The sequence below is a fragment of the Oryzias latipes genome, chromosome 1 (assembly GCF_002234675.1).
Source record: "Oryzias latipes chromosome 1, ASM223467v1".
NCBI classification, from domain to species: domain Eukaryota; kingdom Metazoa; phylum Chordata; class Actinopteri; order Beloniformes; family Adrianichthyidae; genus Oryzias; species Oryzias latipes.
In genome coordinates this window covers 6581546-6602732 of record NC_019859.2, presented here as the reverse complement: position 1 = coordinate 6602732, position 21187 = coordinate 6581546, and the positions used below count along the sequence as shown (strand labels likewise).

The 21187-nt window shown below is 39.6% G+C and overlaps 1 protein-coding gene across 2 annotated transcripts in view; it reads left to right on the top strand.

Annotated features, from left to right (window-relative positions):
* vegfc (vascular endothelial growth factor C) overlaps positions 1 to 21187 on the top strand; it is an 80309-nt gene that overhangs the window by 44007 nt on the left and 15115 nt on the right. Inside the window, exons 2-4 of one of the 2 annotated variants that reach the window (XM_023958746.1) lie at positions 1275 to 1509; positions 2850 to 3040; positions 12179 to 12318. In XM_023958746.1, the coding sequence (XP_023814514.1) occupies positions 1275 to 1509; positions 2850 to 3040; positions 12179 to 12318 (566 nt within the window). Of the gene's footprint in view, positions 1 to 1274; positions 1510 to 2849; positions 3044 to 12178; positions 12319 to 21187 lie in introns of both variants that reach the window. The other variant, NM_001278873.1, reaches the window with a different exon arrangement.

Sequence of the window (21187 nt, the reverse complement as noted above, 5' to 3'; positions counted from 1 at the left end):
AAAAAACCTCAGTCACTGCTGTATAGAAAACTTTAGAATTTTAGAAAACTTTAAAACTTTAGAACAAGCCAGACCTTCTTTAAGCTGCAGTTCTTTGGTTCTGTTCAGGGTTCTACGGGGGGAACTGGGTAGGTGGGGTGTGGGTGGGTGGGGTGTGGGGGGGTGAGGGAGGGGTCCCATCTTTGTGTGATTGTCCTTTGTTTGCTGTTTTTAACAATCTTCGGTTTTTATGACTGTTTTATCTGCTTTTATGTGAAGCGCTTTGTGTTTTTAACTGAAATGAAAGGCGCTATATAAATAAATAAAGTTTGAGTTTGAGTTTCAGAATAGAATAGAATAGGTCTTTAATAATCCCTGAGGAAACTTAAAAATGGCCATCTGCTTACACTCATAAAACACATACACACTTACTTACATAATTTGTTTGTTTTCTATTAATAAATGATGTTTATAAATTATAAGGATGTTTTTTTTTACAAGACTGCAACCAGCAAGTTGTGGATTTGAGCCCAGCCACTGCATCATTCCAGACTCTTGGAGGCTTGAGGAGAAAACAAAGACCAGACTTGGTGGCAGAATTTTTTTTTTTACTAAATGAACAGAAACATTCATTCTTCCATCTTCTAAACCCGCTTTGCCCCTTTCGGAGTCACAGTGCTGCTGGAGCCTATCCCAGCCACTCATGGGCAAAGGCAGGGGGAAATCCTGGACAGGTCACTAGTCTGTTGCAGGGCCACAAATCACACACTCACATTCACACCTAGGGGCAATTTAGAGTAACCAATTAACCTGTGAAACTTTTTTTTCTCACAGTGGGGGGAAACCCACGCATGCACAGTGAGAACATGCAAACTCCACACAGAAAGGTCTCCCTTTGGTGAGGGGAAAAAATAGGAAACAGTAGGACCTGGACGTATAGTAATGAAGACAGAAGTGAATTACAATCAAATCTGGAAAACCATGAAATTAAGTAGAAGTTTATTAGAATTAACAGAAACAGGTAAGTAATTATTAGAGATTTGAATCTAATCTGCTTTGACGAACAGAAAAAACAAACAAAAATGAAAACAAAACACAACTTAAGATAAAAACGTGACCATTACAGGATCTGCTGAAGAATTTAAAAGAATATCAATTTTGTAAATCCACTATGGCAAACTGTTGAAGTTTAAGTTTTTTTTTTTCCTGCATTGAATGAAAGTGACCTTTTTCTGTTACTGTTCGGAGTAAAAGTATTCAGAAGAACTTAGTGTCCTCTTCTCTTCTGATTTCAGGATGTCTCAACAGAACCTGATATGGAGCAAAAACTGCGCTCAGCCTCCAGCGTGGATGAACTGATGACTCTTATTTATCCTTCATACTGGACTGCTCTGAAATGCAGATCAAAACTCTCTGCCGCTGCTGCATCAAAACATTCCCAGAGGCCGCAGCCTCACCGACTGAGGCCGCAGGCGGATACAGAAGAGCCAACATACGCTGCCGCCTTTCTCAACTTGGACATCTTAAAAAGTATGTTTGCATGCTTTTTTGTGGTTGCCAAAGTAGTGACCTTTACAGGGGAAACTATGGGGTTGTGATTTAGCCTACTACCGGTAACTAAATGATAGCATTTGTTATTATAAATAAAAGCAATGCCTGTAAATACACTCAATCAGAGTTTAAACACTATTTAATTAAAATCGGATGCATCATTTCGATCAGGGGTCAGCAAGCTGAGGCTTTGGAGCCACATGCAGCTCTTTTTCCCTCTACTGGGGCCCTTTGGCTTAAGAAAAATGCAAATAATATGAAAAAATATTGGGTTTGAAGTTTTGTTTAATATCTTTTATTTAATTAAGTTATGTATTTTATGTTTAGGTTTTTTAACATCAAATAATTGAGGAAAATAATGGTCAAAGGTTTAATCTACTGTCAGAGAGGTTTATTAGCTTAAAGTGAATAATTGTGCTACACAACTGTTTCTAACTGCTGTTCGGGGGCGAAGTTATTAAAATATATAATTTACATGTATAAATAAAAAAAAAAAATTGGATTCTTCACCAGTGTTGACATGTTGATAAGTAAGAGGAGAAAATGCATTTTTAATTCAGGTTAATCTTCTGCAGCAAGAGGGTTTATTTGAAACAGGGTGTATCTTATTTTGAAAGGGACTTGTTTGTGTCTAAATTAAAAGGATGTAAAACTGTTGTGCTTTATAGTGAAAAGTAATACAATGTTATTATTCAGTTATTGTAAATATTTAAAAGCTATATATTAGATATGAATAGCTTAATGGCCACAAATATAATAATGTGTATTTATTTTATGTTAATGTAGGACTTTGCGGCTTTTACTGAGTTTTGGTCAGTAAGAGTCTGGACACTTTTAGTGTTAAGGGGTACAGACCCCCAATTCAGAAACAACTGTTCCCCCCAATCTTAAAATTTGACTGGTTCAATATCAGATTTCACATTTGTTATAAAACTCTATCTGATTACTTCCAACTAATTGCATAAAAAGGTATCAGTAAGGGACAATGATGACAGTTTTTGTTTAGTTTTATGCATAAACTGAGGTGGGTCTTCTGGTTGGCTATTTCAAACTTATATGAATAGAAAGAAAAAACAAATTTAAATTATCCTTACTATGAAATAATACTTCGCTGGTATTTTCTATTTTTTATAGCCTTGGCAACACCAAAAAATCTATCAGTACAACTAATAAACAGTGGAGATCAAGGAAAGTAGCAATTAAGTTGTTGGTTTTTTTTAAACAGTTTCTCTTCAGCCTGATAATATTGCTTTGCAGAGCCACTGAAAAAAGCGAAGAAAAAAAACATGTCGCGAATAGCTGACTTTTTGTTTGTGCAGGTATAGAGTCGGAATGGAGGAAGACTCAATGCATGCCCAGAGAAGTGTGTGTTGACGTGGGCAGGGAGTTTGGGGCTCCCACAAACGTCTTCTATAAGCCACCCTGTGTGTCCGTCTACAGATGTGGAGGGTGCTGCCACTCAGAAGATAAACAATGCAGGAATATCTCCACTGGTTACCTCAGCAAAACTGTAAGCATACCTATGTTTTTTTCATAATCAACCTTTAAAAATTCACAGAGGCTTTATTATTTGGTGAAATGTTCAAGTTTAAGCACAGAGGAAGACAAAAAATGCTTTAAATGGTTGTGTTTTTACGACAAGGTCACACATGCCTTGTAGATTTTGGTGCTTTGATTTCTGTAGGATAATTGTGCAGTTCATCATGAAACTAGCCCTTTGTGACATTTAGTCTGTTGTTTGAGCTCACTCTCTTCTACAGACACGTTCTGCTGTTTCAAAATGCACTGTTGGTCTTTGAGCTTTTCCCTTCCAGATCAACATTGTCCAAAACATTTTTGTCTAGGAACTTTTCATATGCTTGAAAATCGAACGTTATAAAGATGGATAAATATGCCTTTATTGTATCTGTCCACTTGGACAATAAAACTGAAGCCATCACCATTTGAAGGGCAATGACAAAAATTAACGATATTATATATAAAAAAATATATATTTAAAAAAATATGAACAATAGCTACATAGTGTACAATGGAAGTGTGCAATATGCACGGTGCAAAAATATAAATGTCCCTAACTGTGTACAGAGTGATATGTACAGATATAAACATATATAAACGTAAAACCAGGAAAGTTGCCACTTTTATCTGTATTTTCTTCTTTGGTTCATCCAGTATTTGTCCATCTGATTTTTTTTGCCCCTTTTAGGTAAGGGATAGCTCCTGCACCTTTTTAAAAATCTTCATTTCTGTTTACCAGAGGTTCTCCTGTGCCAAGCTGAATAAAAATTATGATAAAAACAAACCAATGGCCATTTATTGGCCAGAAACACACCGAAATGTATTAGATAGCAGAAACTGTTTGCTGATATGTCAATGTTTTACAAAGTACTTAACTATGATGACTGCCCTAAAGCTGGGATCAGCTACCTTTCCTGCACTCTCATTTAATTTGTTCCCAATTTGCAGTCCAGGTATTGAACACCACTGATTTATTGTATTTTTCACCACAGTTGTAAGACTAATGAAACCAACAGAAGGTCATTCTTGAGTACAATTTATTACAAAACACAAGTAAAAAGGAAATTCCTGTTATGCCTAATAAAAAATAAGTTTAGATTGTTGATAAAACAAAGAGTATCTGTACTAAGTGGTTTATTATTCATTTAGTAATTATACTAATCTGGAATATTTAAAGTGTCTGATTAACACTGAGTGTATTATGAAATGAAAAAGTAGGGCTGCTAAATAATTGTAATAAATGCAAAAATAAAAGCATGTTTTCCTCCTCAATCTGTTTAAATCAGGGCTGCTCATTCCTGGTCTTTGAGATCTACAACCCGCTGGTTTTCCAGCTCCCCCTGCATTGCTTGCTGCTGATTATCTGGACCAGTTTGGATCATTCAGTCAGAAAGTGGAGACATCTGATTGACCTAATCTGCTGCTAGCAGGGCTTGGGGATCTGGAAAACAGTCAAGGTGGCAGTTCTTGAGGACCAGAAATAAGAAGCCCTGGTTTAAACCCATGTTATATTGAGAGTCAGATTAGCAGGAGTGGGACGGGACAGGATTATTTTTTAAACTTTGGTCTGGGACCGGAATGGGACAGGAGTAAAAATCCACTCCTATCTCATCCTGTACTTTCAACCATTTTATCATGGAGTGAATTGGGACTAACATAAACATAAACAATCCACCGAGTGGTTATTTGGTGGCGTGTTTTGGCTCCCGTTGCCTTGGTTTAACCCTTTGAATCTAGGGGTTTAGTTCCAGTGTTGATGTTCTTTGAACCACCATAACTCTTCAATCGTTTATACAATTACTTTAATTTCCAAAGGATTCTGAAGCAGACTGAAGTTATTTACTAACCTTACCTTGGTGAATAACATTAGTAAATAATGTTGGTAAATGACGGTGCAAATCTGCTTTTCGCCTCCTTGGAATCATTGAAATTTTGTTTGTTGCGTGAATGGTCGAAGAGTTACAGTAGTTTAAAGAGTATCTGTTGCTGCTGGTGGTAACAGGTCTGATCTTAAAGGGTTTACCCCCCCCCCAAGAAGAACGCAAAAGAGTTCCTCTCTACAACAAGGCTAGATTGAAATCAAATAGGCTGCTGGGAAAAAAGTATTTGTTCCTTTTATCATCAAAACAACCTTTTTCCATTTTCAAAACATTGTCCAAAAATTGAGGTTTTGGACAGTATTCTATAGCTACTCAACTGAGAAAGCAAATATTGTGCTTTTAAGAAAGATTAAAGGCCGAATGGTTGGGCCAATGCGCTGATCTGCAGTTTAATTACTGCTGCTTCAAATTTGTTCAGCTGGATATTTTGCAGATTGGTGTTTGACCTCAGAATGACAAAGTATGCCAGAAACAACAGAAACCTCAAGTTTTCCAAAGAAAACATTTCTAAACAGAATTTTCCTGTTGTTTTATGTTTTTTCCATTCCATTCCAATTCCATTAAATTCTGGCAATCACAACCCACATTGTTGCAAATATAGTCAGCTATGTATTTCATTTGTTTTAATTGATTAAGTAGCTCATTAAGCTGTTGCTTAACCAGTTTTAGCATAACATTTTCAATGTCTAAGGTGACAAATCCTGTTGAGTAACAGCCAAATAAAGGGTTTACTAGGTTTTCATTCTAACATCCTGCTTGTCCACGTTGAAAACATCACCACGCCTGCCTGTGGCAACCTTTAAATAAAACACAGCCTTGTTTAATGACCAGTTCCTTGTGTTCCAACATGCTGTTAATTCATTTTCTCAATTGCCTCTCAGCTGTGCCATGAAATGAGGTGGATCCTCTCAGCTGCAGAGTTCATTTGCACATTGATGTTGTTAATGGAGTGACTCATGCAGTGTGTGATGGCTTATTGTTTTAGCTCAGCTGCACTATCCATTTCCTAAGTGTTAATTGAGTGAACTGGCAGTAGCAGCTTGAGTGAATGGCTCCTTTGTTATTTGAACCGCTAAAGCGGATCTAATCAGCACAGGAAGTTGTCGGTGGCCCGGGCATCCAGAATGTTGCTGTGGCTGTTTAGAAACTTGAGGTATGCTAATGCTTTGAGCTAAGGCCTGGAGTACTTTCATACTGAGCCAGGATTAATCAAAATCATGATAAGAATTGTTAAATGCTGCAGGTCAGCAAGGAATGCTGCATACAAGTAAGTGATAAACACTAAAGCACTGCTCACTCAAGTGGCTGCAAACTTTTATTTGTGTGAGATGGTATTAATCATTACAATATTATACAAACTTAAAATTAAAAATTATTTTTTTTCTTTAGCACCTTTCAGGAGAAAAAGAACAGCTCAAGGTGCTGCACATAAAAACAAAGACGAAAACACCAATCCCCTCACATGCAATAAAATAATAAAATAGGCCCCTCAAAATAAAACACACAAAAACAAACATGAACAAAAGAGAATTATTTTAAAAAGCTAAAGAAGAGAGAACCCAGAAGGCGCCGTCCGCCCTGTCCTCCTTTTGGCCGGGGTGTCAGCATCTAATCAGCACGAGCATAACTCATCCCCAGCAACTCCTGCCCCACAGCCCCCCAACCCCCGGATCCAATATGTCCAACGTTGGCACACCAGGCCAGGCCGCTTGGAGAACCCGGAACAAGGGATGCCAGAGGACAAGCAGGGCCAAAACTTTGGGAGTCCGAACACAGACGCCCCAGCCAAATGTGAGAAGACAGCCTAAAGTGTAGAAGTCTAAAATTTAGAAGTAATACATAGAAAAGCTAAAATATAAAAACAAATATGAAAAATATAAACTGATATTTATAGAAAACTTGACAGTTTTTTTCTTTTTAACTTTATACTTCATGTTGTATTCCATAATAATAAAAAAAAACAAGCCTGGGGACCTGCAAATACATTTTTATGTGCAGGCAGTACTCTATTTCAAACAGGTACTCTTTATCTAAGACTTAAAAATTGGTTAAACATGGAACAATTTTTCAGGGAGAATGCTCTTTCCGTGTGGCTCCTTTGTTATGCTCCAACAGTACATGTTAAGCATCTGTTCACCTTGTTCACATGTGTCAAACTCAAGGCCCACAGGCCAAAGGTGGCCCGCCATGTCATTTTATTTGGCCCGCAAGAGCATTAAAGTTTTTATTTTTTTAAATAAATAATAAAACATGGTGTGTATTTATTCATATCTAGGGGAAATTGGAGTTAAAATATATGGGCAGCCATACATTAAGACTTAAAAACTGTCAATATAACCTAACCTGACAGAATCAAATTTAAAAGGATTTATGCTAGAGTAACAAGCAAACATATGACTTCTAAGCAACTGTAATTGCCACTTTAAAAAGTTATAATAAATAAATAAAGGAGTTATTTAGCATAGTTACATTTATTTTTCATTACATTTAGTTACCTGTATAAGTTCTATCTGGCCCTTTGAGGACAGCCACTATGCTGATGTGGCTCTCGGTGAAAATTGAGTTTTACACCCCTGACCTAGTTAAACAGTATAAAAATGAAAGAATATCTAACTGTGCTTGTTAAGCAGATCAGTACGCACCAAAAAACACCCAAAACACAGTCTTTGTCTCCTTTGATTTTATGACATAAACTAAAAAGAGAAGAAAACTAAAAAATAAGAAACCTGTTGTTTTGTTTTGTCTTTAGTTTTTCTTTTCTCCATGCTGTCAGTATAGAATCACAAATCACCCTAACAGGCAATTTTTGGACTGTATGACGTAAACAATCTATCTTCAGCAGTCCTAACCTCACAGTGCAGTTTATTCCAGAAGCTGAGATCATACTTTAAAGTGAATGTGATCTCTCAAGGTGATGCTTTATAATCTATATCATAATATATACTTTGGCTTAACTTCAATCAGTTAGGTTTTCTTGTTAGTACTGTCCATAAACTTTTTTAAGTAACATCTGCTGCACATAAAGGTGCTTCTGGGTTAATAAAAAGTCAGTTGACCCTTGCTAAGTATTAAACTAAGCAGCATTGAAGCCACCTTTAAGACCAACGCTGAAGTTTGAAGGTCTTGATCCAGGGATGGGATTCAATGCTGTGTCTTCTAAACCGCAATCTTTTTGGGGTTTTTCAAAACATTTTTCCACTCTGACAGTTTTCCAAACCACATTTTATGGCAGCCATCACAGACAACTGGCCCAAGTTTGGGTATTTACATAGGCTGCGTAGTACGTCATCCAAATCAAGGGTGACTAGATACACAGTTTACACTTCGACTGAATTAAATTACTTTTAAATGTGATTGAAGACATTTTTTCTCAAAGGGGACACTTGGTGAGGTGAAGGGTTAAAGAAGGCTGTTTCTTTTAAAGAGTATTCTGCGGTTTGTTTCGTCAGCCTGAAATGTCCAGCAACATGATTGCTTTGGAGGCACCTCAAAGAAGCAGGCAGCCTTTGAGGGAACGAAAGCTCAGAAGGCAACAGCAGTTGTGTTAAACTGTATCATTTAAAATTTGAATGATATTAGGCATATGAAGTGTTTCTGTCAGACTGGTGGTTTTTTTGCACAAGGGTAAAGCTTAATGCCTCAGCTTTCGTGCATTTTATTCGTTAATAGTGTATCTTTTCTATAGGTCTTTTAGATTGTATTCAGTGTGTTCTGGTTTTGTCATTACTGCTTATAGTATGTTAATAGCCTCTAAATGCTTCACATATGTTATGTGAGGTTTTTTTAGTTGGTTCCTCTTTATTCTGTTGAATTATGATGGTAACTAAAGATTAAATTACAATGAAATGGTCCTGAAATGTTCTTTTGAAAATACCTTATGAAATGCACATCATGGGGAGGGGGGGGAACAAAACTGTGTTTGGCGTTTTTTTCGGTAGCATCTGGATGTTTGTTAACATAATGATAACGGGAAAAGACATCATCGGTAATCTTAAGACACCTGCAGCATCTCATGGTTTTGGCAGAAATTATACGTCTGTTTCCAAACAATCTGGATACCATCATTTGCAGCTAAGAACAATTTTTCACAAACATTTCAAGACATTTGCCAGTCTTCCCAGGAAGCACACTGTCCTTCCAGCTCATCCTCACTGATGAGAGTGCAGTTTGAGAAATAAACAAACACGTTGACTTATATGGAACTCTTCCTAGGAAAATTCATCTTTTCTCTAAAAAGATCCTCAGCTAAGGTTTGTAAAAGTATCTCTGCAGAAACTACAAGCTCTCCGAAACAATGTTCTTTAGATTGAAAAACTCGGGATCGACATTGTCTGAAATCTATATATAGAGATTCTTTAAAATCAAAGAATAATGATAGATGTGTGATGTTCATTTAAGGAGAAGCTTATTTGAATGTTGGACCAGACATATTTTACTGGGTTAGCAGGAGATCCCAAAGGTCATTTTGGTTGTACCACATTTAAAAGTTGGTGTTGTGAAACGGGTTGGTGCGTTATGGCAACTGAAACAACTCAATGGACAGATGGGTAGTCTGTAGCACTTGAGCAACTTCTTCTAACTCCAGATTATTAATGTAAGGAAGGCAGTTTACATCTGTCTCTTTGCCTTTGAGTAACAAATGATGAATTATCTTGATTTCACTCAGGTTTTAAGAGGTGCAAATAGCCTATTCTGGGACTCTAGTGGGTGATTTTTAATGCACACCAACTGCTCTTCTTGCAGTAGAGTGTGTCATACCTTTTGATCTTATGTTGTGTTCTTCCCTTTGATGAGTCAGTTCTTCCAACATATGGCATATCTAAGTTTGATGCACTTAACAATCCAGTCCTGAAAAATGTCCCACATTTTTCTGCATCAGGGAACAGAGATTCTGCTCCAATCATCGTATAAATGGGAACTCTTCTGTGGATTGGTGTGTGAGAATATAAGCATTTTAGGAAGGAAGACTGGAGCTTATCTACGCTGTAGACTTCAAAATACTATTTGACAAAGTGTAACGATTTAACACTTAAAGCATTGTCAAAGGGAGTTATTTAGATGTCTCCAGTGTCATGTGCTTTGTTAAAGGGTTAACTACATTTAGCAGGAGCTACTGAAGACAAACACATGGAAATAGAGCCAAAAGAAGAAAGAGAAGAAAAGCACAATAGATGAAATCCTGTAGGAAAGCAATCAGTTGGATGATGCTGGAGACCAGCAACTGAGAATAGACCTGGGTCTACCCGGAGCTATGGGGGTGTCAGTAACTGCCCCCCAGCAAAAAGCTTTGCCCCCATCATTTGTCTCTCAAATTCCTGAGGCATTATATCATTTTATTACGATTGGCAAAGATTAAGAAATCCTCAATAGAAGCTCCTTTAAGCGCCAGTGTTAGCACCTCAGCTAAAGGAAATTCTGTTTCAATATTATTAACAATAACAAAACTTTGTGAAACACATATTTTTGATCTTTTCATTTGTAATGGCCTTACACTCTGCCGCTCTCATTTGTCACCTTTCCAAAGTATTTTGCCCTCCTCCTGCCCCCCATATAAAATGTTCTAGCTCCGCCACTAACTTGGGTGACCACTTGTGGTTCCTCAGACTATTAACTGCACAAACTACCCACCTGTAGGCTCCAGTGATCTGCTTAGACCCATACATCCTTGACAAATGTGCAATATTTTAGTGCGGAGCATAAATGTTAGTTAAATCTAAAATGGTACAGCTTATCCTAAGGTCTGCTAGTCTTTTAATGAAATCCTTATCCTTTATTTGTATTTGTTTATAATATAGTAATTTCTTGTTAGCACATTCACTTTTTTAAAAACTTGTGCAGTTTTCCAAAGTACAATGATAAAAGGTTTCGAAAAAACCACATTTAGTCAGACTTGCTTCTCTCCCAAAATCAAGGAAATGAAAATGTTTAGTGGGGTGAAACTGGCTATGAGGCCCCACCCAGCAGCACACAATGCCACAATCACAGGAAGTTTAGTAGAGATTAGAAGGAATATGGTGGATATACAGTAAGAGTCAATGGACTGGACACACCTACTCCAATAGGTATTCTTTATTTTCATGAATGCTGAACACATCTGAAAGTAACGTGAAAATATATCATAATCCTGTTGTTGTTACCGAAAGCAAAATTAAAGTGTACCCACAAATCCACACGAACATTACCTACTCCTACTGACAGGCTTTGGTATGGCTGTTGCTTTGAAACTACAACTGTGTCGAATGTTGCCATTTTCAAACCTCTTTGTGTAAAAAAAAGAAAATGAGCCACCTTACAATTTCATACTAGTGTTGGCTGCTCAAAAGCATTTATTAGACCTGGAATGATGACATGGTCGCGACTGCTATTCAAAGCAGATTACATATAACTAGAGAGGTAAATTGTTCACTTTGATGCTTTGACTCAATGAGCTGTCATTGCATCGTGTAAATATGGTATGCTTCACTTCAAGGTCCTTAAAGTCAAGTTTTATATCTTGCCATCATGATGATGAGGAGCAAAGAGTTATGAAAATATGGCATTAAGACTGATTTGTTATATTGCTCAAGTTGAATGCTTTGAGAGGATCAAGTGATGCAAAGTGTTGTAAAGCCTTGGTAACATGGAAGAATCTCATCTCATAGTTGTCATATTATATTTTTCCCCCAAGTACCCATATAATACTCTTTGTAAGCTTTATTTGCTTTGGTAAACTCATTTAACCCAAATAACTTAGACCTAAAGGCCCAGGTAAGTAAAGATCTATTGATGTTAACAAGTACTAAGAAAATCTCCTTATCCTCTAAATGATTTTAAGTTTTGTTGAGAACAAGAGATTAAATTTTGAACTGCTCTATCCAGGTTCTTGTCTTTTATGCATTTTATCTGAATTAAGGCAATGAATAAAAAAGTTGCAAAATGTCTAGAATCTGATTTATGTGTCTTGATTCTTAGAGTTTATTCGTTTGTCTGCATGTATTCTGGAAAAGTTGCTGACATTTCTGGAAAATGGACAATGCTTCATCTTTTTTTATTATATTTAATATTTATTTACTGTGAAATGATGGATTGTTTGAAAAATGTTTCCCTCTCAGAACTTAGTAGCACCTGCAGATCACCTTCAATTTGGTACACTTGATCAGCAGCAACTTCCTGTTACTTGAAGCAACACCTGCAGTTTTGCATTATGTCATGGGTTCATCTGAAATCACTGAAACAACTCTTCTCACTTTGAGTTGTTGCTCTGTTTGCAGCTCTTTGAAATCACAGTTCCGATCACCCAAGGCACCAAACCGGTGACTATCAGTGTGGCCAACCATACCCAGTGCAGCTGTCTGTCCAAACTGGACATCTACAAACAAGTTCACAGCATCATCAGGAGAGCCCTGCCTGAGTAAGTACTGCTCTGTTACTATGGCTTGCCCAGTTCCTGTTGACAGATTTCTTTTGTGTTTGTTTTAACTCATTTAACCTTTGAAAACCTTTGTCAATTTTAATTTACCAATTACCTTTACCTTAAATCTTGAGCACTCTTTTACATCACCTTAAACATTAAAACTTGTTAATAATAAGGCAGCCTCTTTCTTTTTTGGCTGCTTTGGCTCTCATTCATAAGAACCTTACTGGACCTAAGTGCATGCAGTGGATGAAACAGGTTTTGTATTATCTCAGTTAGCTCCACCATTCATGACTTCTGTGTGTACATGTGTGTGTTCCTGTGTGCAACCCTGCCTGAGGCATGCTGTGATTTATAACTGACAGTGAGGGTCCCAGAAGGAAACGGTTCATGTTGTAGTTTTTGGCCTGGTGTCTTGCAAAACAGAACAATGCCCATGCTTAAATGTTGTCAAAAACTTGATTAAAGTAGTTCAGATTAAACAATATTAACAAAGATGGGGGGAAGATTGTAGGTATACTTAGCTTTTTATTTTTATGATTTGTACCTTTTCTTAAATTTTATCATAAATTAAATAAGAACAAAAAATTTATAAGTATTGCTTGTTGTTTGAAGGAATATAAATTGTTGGCTGTTCTGTAATAAGAAAGGGTCTTACCATGGTCCCTGTTACAACAAAGTTGCTCTAAAGCCTCATTTCCACTGAGTGGTCCGGTTGAGTTCAAAATGATCCAGACAATTCAGACCAGCGCATCCCCTCAAAGATAGAGTCAGTTGACCCTAGTTAGTTTGGGCTGTAGACCGATTGTGTAGCTTTGTGTCATAGTAGTGCGACTACAGCAAAAGTGAAGCTATCAACAAAAACAATGTAGGTAATCCAGCAGCTAAAATGCCAAGCATTTAATATTTGAGAGAAGATTGCTGGCGGCAAAGAGGAATACGCTGGCACTGGTTTGGTGCTTTCTTTTGTTTTAATGAACTTACGCCAATCAAAGGGTTTCGTCGTGTGATGACAGTAGCGCTGTCCTAACCATTCCCTTCTATTTTTCTACGGAACTACCAATGGGGGCCCAGAACTGGTGCGGTTTGGTCTGACTTAATGGGTCCATCTTATAATGGAAACACTCAAAATACCAGACTGTACCGCACCGCTCAGTGGAAACAAGGCTTAACTGTATCTTGGTAAATTTATCAATTGTTAGTCAATAGATTTTAATATATCTTTACAACTAGAGACAGGTAAAGCTTCTGCATTAAATCATCATCTGCATTATGAGACAAGACAGCGCAACAGTCAGGGGTGCCCAAATCCAGGCCTTGAGGGCTGGTGTCCTAGATGTTTTCCAACCAACCTGCCATTGAAACTCCTTATTAGGAGTTTCAGGTGATTTCAGGTGCTACTGATTCAGGTGATCAGTAGCAGATATGGTCAGATTTCTGGAAAACCAGCAGGAGGGTGGCCCTCAAGGCACGTCTTGTCTAAGTTCTTACTCATTTAAGGCAATTTGTAACAAACTGCTCAGGTACATAGTTGAATGTGTAGTCTGTAGTACCTAAAATGATCTAGGTGGGAGCGTGAATACCAGGGCTTCATACAGAAGGTGGTAGTTTTCATTTCTTGATGCTTGGGCAGCACAAATCAAAGACAAAAGAAGAGCTTACAAGTGCCTTTTAAAGAAGTCGTCTTAAAGAGCTGATTATGCATTGGGCATTTTCCACTGTCTCCTGTCTTATAATAGTGCTTTTTGGAGCCTGGTTTATAATTGTATTACAATATAAAGTTTTGACCAGTTGTATGTGGAGTGTATTTAAAGTTGCAGTCTTTGAATATACTGCCCACTTTTAGCAAACACATCAGGCTGGTTCTGCAGAAGAGTCCACCAACTTGTGCTCTGGACCTCCTCTTCTCTGCTGAAATTATTTCACTGATACAGATTTTTTCCCACACTTTATTTCAATTTTGACTTTGAGATACTGCATCAGCTGACGTATTGCTGTTTTATATTGACCTATTTTTAAAATCCAGCTAATGCTATTTCTGTAAAGCCCTTTTATTTGCGTCTATACTAAAGATGTTTTTACAAATAAAGCTTCTTTTTCTCTGCACGCATGGAAAGGATTAACAATTGTTAGGGTCAAACATATTCAGCCACAGCATGAACTGTAATTGGAGTGTCCAGACATCTGTTTGATTTACTAAGACACTTAATATGTGTACTTTTCCAACTTTTCTGTCTTTGCCTTTTTTCTAAATGTTTTCCTTCCATCCGACAGTTCTAAGTTTATTAAGTTTTAAAAAATTTCTTCCATGAGAAATCAAAGGGTTTGAAGAGATTTAACGCAATTAAAGGTGTGGCTTTTTTAAAAATACTATAAAGATAGTCACACATTTCTCATTTAAAGTGTATCTAATTTTTTTAAAGTTACTATTAACAAACTTTCTGATAAAGCAACAAATAAATCTTGTATTTTAGATGGCACAAACTTTTAAATGTGAGCTACATTTGAGTTTTTTCTTATATTTATTTCAGAATAACAGTTTTACTACATTTTCTTAATCAAAAGTTTAGGATTAGAGCTTCTGAGCAATCTGCATTTTCACACCAAAAAACTCAGAACAAACGCAAAAGCACCGTATGTTTCACATTAAGTAAAGTGAGAGACCCCCCCCCAACTTTTAACTTTCCTCTTTTTCCACTCTGCGTATGTCTGCAGCACCGCAGCTTTAATTGAAACCACACTTTGTCTTTCTTTATCTTCAGACTCTTTCACTGCTTCAATTTGTCCGTCTACACACTTGCTGCTCGGTGTCTCTCTGTTTCCAAGCCAACAATACACATTGTGACTCAGACAATCTTTACTTTGTGATGTATCGTGTAAATAGCTGTGTGTATACGTGTGTTTTTGGGTGTACGGGAGACGTATATTTTCCTTGGCATTTTGTTGGAATCCAAACAAGGTTTCTGATTTCTGGGCTAATTCCTCATCAGCTCTGAGTTTGTTTTTGGCTTCATATTTATAGTAGGTTTTGACTCATGAGATATTAGTTAATAAAGCAAATGGGGTTGCTTGCTGGACAAGCAGCTCTGTGTTGTCTGATTTCATTTTTAACTGAAAATAGAGATGTTTGAAATCAGAAAACAAGAACGATTCTGGCTGTGTTCTGTATAGACCTGAGCTCCAACCTGCTTTCTAAGTCATTATATTTTCTGCTCTTCTCATCTCAATGCCACCATCACTGAACAAAGCTCAATCTGGAATAAAAGCACTTGTTGGTTTCCCTTTATTCTCGGGTCCAATCTTTGTGCTTCCTCGCAAATAAAAGTCTGTTTTTGTTAATGAGCCTCACTGAAAGCAGTTTTCCTAATACAGCATGACTTGTGGTTTAATAAATGAAATTCTCTTTTACAATCTATGTGGGAAATAGCCATACTTTCACTGGTAATCGTGAATCATGAAATCAGTTTTTTCTGTTTCTTTGAGGAAACATGAGCAATTTATGGATTCCTTAATTTAAAGTCCCACTCTTACCATCTTATGATCTATTGTAAAACTGTTCCCTGTCATGGTCAGCGAGGCTGACCAGACCCAGTTGCTGGAACCCTGAAAACAGGAGATTGAATAGGATTAAAGGATTTATTGTCCCAGTTCAGATGAGGATAAGCAGGTAAGTTTGGATGTTATTTTTTCCAACGACGTAGCAACTCAAGCAACTCTTGTGGAGCGGCTGAGAGGAGTTGCGTGGTGTGGAGACTTGGTGTGGCTTGGTGTTGTGACGTGGTTGGTAGTTGTGGCGTGGCAAGGACTCGTAGCATGGCTCGGAGACGTGGCGTGGCTTGGAGTCGTGGCGTGGCTCGGAGACGTGGCGTGGCTCAGAGACGTGGCGTGGAAGATCACGGAGGATTTTTGTAGGCTCGTGTGGAGGTAAGACCCAGGTTGGCACACATGGAAAACTGTCCTGTGGACGAGATACAAAACTGGAATTAGCTAAACATCCAGTAATGCGTAGACCAGAGAGCATGACGTAGTGACCAGATACAGTAAAAGTGCCATAGACGAGCAACGAACTGGCGCTGAATGCTGGTGAAGGCTACCCTTAAGTAGGCAGGCAGGCTGATGAGGTGAGTGCTGACAGCTGGATCCAATCTGGAAAGCTGAGCCCCCGCCGGGTAGTCTAGGAAGAATGTCCGGGTGAGCCTCGATAAGAGATGGATCCAGGATGAGGGAACGGGAGATCCATGACCGCTCCTCAGGACCGTAACCCTCCCATTCCACCAAGAGCTGGAGACCCCGACCCCGGTGCCGAAGGTCCAACACCCGGCTAACAGTAAAAGCCAGGGTTCCGTCAATGATACGGGCGGGAGGTGGGGAAGCAGATGGCGGGCAAAGAGGGCTCTCCTGGACTGGTTTGATCTGCGAGACGTGGAAGGAGGGATGGATCCTGAGGGCAGTCGGAGACGAACACAGGAGGGATTGAAGATTTTTTCAATGTTGTAAGGCCCAATGAAGCGAGGAGCGAGCTTACGGGAGATGGACTGAATGCTGATCTTCTGAGACGAGAGCCATACCCTTTGACCAGGTTGGTAGATGGGCCCCACCCCCCTGTGTCGATTGGCGATCCGACAGTTACTCTCCTTGGTGTGCAGGAGAGCAGCCTTGGTCTGACGCCAGACGCGTCGGAACGACGGAGGTGATGCTGGACTGAGGGAACCGCCAAATCGACTTCCTGTGATGGAAACCGAGGTGGCGAGTACCCAAAGGAGGCCTCGAATAGAGACACCCGGTAGCAATCGAAGGATGAGTATCATGGTCATACTCAATCCACATCAGGAATAAAGAGCCAGTCCGAGGTATTTCTGGCCGCAAGGCAATGGAGGGCCACCTCCAACTCTTGATTGTCTCCCTCTGCTTACCCATTGGACTGGGGGTGATAGCCTCATGTGAGACTAACAGTGGCTCTGAGGGCGGAGCAAAAGGCTTTTCATACCTGGGATATGAATTGAGGTCCTCGGTCAGACACAATATCCGCAGATATGCCGTGGTAACAGAAAACATGATGCACAAAGATGTTGGCGGTCTCCATGGCAGTGGGTACCTGAGGCAGGGGAATGAAGTGTGCAGCTTTGGAGAAGCGATCAATAACTGTGAGGATGATTGTGTTACCCTGAGAGTGAGGCAGACCGGTCACAAAATCCTAGGGCAATATGGAACCAGGTTCGACTGGGAATAGGTAAAGGCAGGAGTAGGCCAGCGGGGGGAGAGTCGGAGGTCTTAGGTGATAGTGAAGTTAAAGCGGTCGAAGAAGATGCACCAACGGGCTTGATGTGAGTTGAGCCTTTTTGCAGAGCGTAGATAAGACAGATTTTACGATCAGTCTACACAATAAGGGGTTGAGCCGCCCCCTCCAGCCAATGGCCCCACTCCTCCAAGGCAAGTTTACTAGCCAGCAGTTCTTGGTTCCCAATGTCATAGTTTTTTTCCGCAGGTGAGAGCTTCCTTGAGAAACGTGAGTTTGGTCAAAGGGGAAGCAATCTGACTGTAATTTCGAATGAAGCGGCGGTAAAAATGAGCAAAACCCAGAAATTGTTGTAATTCTTTTCTGTTAGTGGGTGGTTCCCAGTTGGTGACAGCTTCAATCTTTGCCGGGTCAGGTCGGATGCGACGTGGAACTCGCACTTTTCAGCCTTGACGTAAAGTTGATTTTCCAAGTCTTTCCAGAGCTAGACGAACATGGGTTTTGTGTTGTGCAGGATCTTGAGTGTAAACAAGGATGTCGTCAAGGTAAACAAAAATAAAAAAATTGAGGAAGTCTCTGAGGACATCATTAACTAGTCTCAGAAAGACGGCAGGAGCATTGGTCAGCCCAAAAGACATGACCAAATATTCAAAATGCCCCATAAGTGTATTGAATTCAGTCTTCCATTCATCACCCTCTTTCATGCGGAGGAGGTGGAAAGTGTTGCGAAGATCTAACTTGGAGAATATGCGAGCTTCCTGAACAGTGTCAAAAACAGAACTAAAAAGAGGTAATGAGTTTTTTTCTTTAATGGCAATTTGATTAAGGTCTCTAAAGTCAATGCAGGGGCGCAGGGATTTGTCTCTTTTCCACAAAAAAGAAAGCAACGCTTACTGGGGAAGAGGAAGGATGGAGATGACTTGAAGAAAGCGCCTCCTGGATGTTTTACTCCATAGCTACTATCTTAGGCTCCGATAAATTAAATAATCTACCCTTGGGTAAGGTGGACCCAGCAAGTAGTTCAATGGAGCAGTCGTAGTGTCTGTGAGGTGGTAAGGAACACTTTTCAGCCTTGACGTAAAGTTGATTTTCCAAGTCTTTCCAGAGCTAGACGAACATGGGTTTTGTGTTGTGCAGGATCTTGAGTGTAAAGTCATAGTGTCTGTGAGGTGGTGAGGTGGTAAGGAACAGGCTTTTATTTTACTAAATACGTTTTTTAAGTCATGATAGCAGTTAGGTACAGTGGAAAGATCCACATCCTCCGAGCAGTTAGTAACTGGAGGAGCGACAGACGGGAGAGTAGATTCAAACACCTCAGAATGAAAATATATCCTGACAGGTATAAAAAGGAAGTTTCTTACTGAAGAAACTTCTGTCACCCGCCCACGGCCTGTCTTCTAGCAGGGGGGGTTCTCCCTTTTAAACTGAGTCGGCATTGAGAAACAAAATGGTCCGAATTTCCATGGTAAAAACAGGACTTCTCCTCCCTTTTTTGACGTTCCTCTGGTGTCGATTTGGAGTGACCGACCAACATAGGTTCCTCCGTAGTTGCTCGTGGTGAGTCCTGTGTAGTTACAAGAGGAGGATTTAATGGTAGAGTGAGGTGACAGAAGTTGGATGGTGGCTTACGTGAGTAGCGGTCCTTTTTAGACTGTCTTTCCTTGAGACGGATATTGGAGTGAAGGGGTGCAGAAACTAGGTCCTGAAAGCCGTGAAGCCTAAGGTTGAGAACAGAGATGATCTTTGATGGATTCATTAAGTGACTGGTAGAAAATCCCCTTTAAGGCCCTATCTGGCCAACCCGACTCCACTGCTAAAATGCAGAAATTAATATAAAAGTTCTATATTTGATGTATTTGTTTAGTTCAAATTGTAGTAAATAGTTAATGAACTTTTTCTTTTCTTTTGCCAAAAATCTCTGTCCTTGTTTTTTACTTAATTAACAAAAAATGTGTTTACCCAAATTTTTCTATAATAGAAAATTTAAAGAAAAAAGTATTGATATAGGTATCAATATCAGCGATACCAGCCCTGTAATGACTTGGTATCTGATTGATACCCAAACTCGCAGTATCGCCCACCCCTACTTATGACTGACACATAGAAACTGAGAGCATCCATGAAATGCTTGGAAATATTTGATAAACTTTCTTGTTAATGTCCTTTATTTTTGTAACAACAGTAACTCCATGCCAACTTAAACTGTTTTTGCTCAGGGTTGTATCTCATTGGGATGTGATAAGAAATCTTCTTTCTCTTTCGGCTTTTCCCATCAGGGGTCGCCACAGCGAATCATCCTTTTCCACCTCACTCTATCATGGACATCTTCTACCCTAACATTAGCCAACTTCATGTCCTCTGTTAAGACATCCATGTATCTCCTCTTTGGCCGTCCTCTTGCCCTCCTGCCAGGCAGCTCCATCTCCAACATCCTTCTACCAATATATCCACTATCCCTCCTCTGAACATGTCCAAACCATCTCAGTCTGGCTTCTCTGACTTTGTCGCTAACACATGCAACATGAGCCGTCCCTCTGATGTACTCGTTCCTTATCCTGTCTAACCTGGTCACTCCTAAGGAGAACCTCAACATCTTCATCTCCGCTACCTCCATCTCAGCCTCTTGTCTCTGTCTCACTGCTACCGTCTCTAACCCATAGAGCAGAGCTGGTCTCACCACTGTCTTGTACACATTTCCTTTGAGTCTTGCTGACACTCTTCTGTCACACAACACTCCTGACACTTTCCTCCACCCGCTCCAACCTGCCTGCACTCGCCTCTTCACCTCTTTTCCACACTCCCCATCACACTGAACTGTTGACCCCAAGTACTTAAACTCCTGCACCTTCTTCACCTCAGCCCCCTGTAACCTAACACTTCTACCTTGATCCCTCTCGTTCAGACACATGTATTCTGTCTTACTACGACTGACCTTCATGCCTCTTCTTTCCAGAGCAAACCTCCACCTCTCTAGGTGTTCCTCCACCTGCTCTCTACTCTCACTGCAAATTACAATGTCATCCGCAAACATCATTGTCCAGGGAGATTCCTGTCTTACCTCGTCTGTCAGCCTGTCCATCAGCATAGCAAACAAAAAAGGACTCAAAGCTGATCCTTGGTGTAGTCCCACCTCCACCTTGAACTCCTCTGTCTGACCTACAGCACATTTCACCACCGTCATACTTCTCTCATACATGTCCTGAACTACTCTGACATACTTCTCTGCCACTCCAGACGACCTCATACAGTACCACAGCTCCTCCCTCGGCACCCTGTCATACGCCTTCTCTAAATCTACGAACACACAATGCAGCTCCTTCTGACCATCTCTGTACTTTTCCATCAACATTCTCAAAGCAAAAATGGCATCAGTGGTGCTCTCACGGGGTATGAAACCATACTGCTGCTCACAAATCTCCACCTTCTTCCTAAGCCTGGCTTCCACTACTCTTTCCCACAGCTTCATTGTGTGGCTCATCAACTTTATTCCTCTATAGTTGCTGCAGTTCTGCGTGTCACCCTTGTTCTTAAAGATCGGAACCAGAACGCTTCTCCTCCATTCCTCAGGCATCTTCTCACTCTCTACAATCCTATTGAACAACCTCGTTAGAAATTCCACTGCTGTCTCTC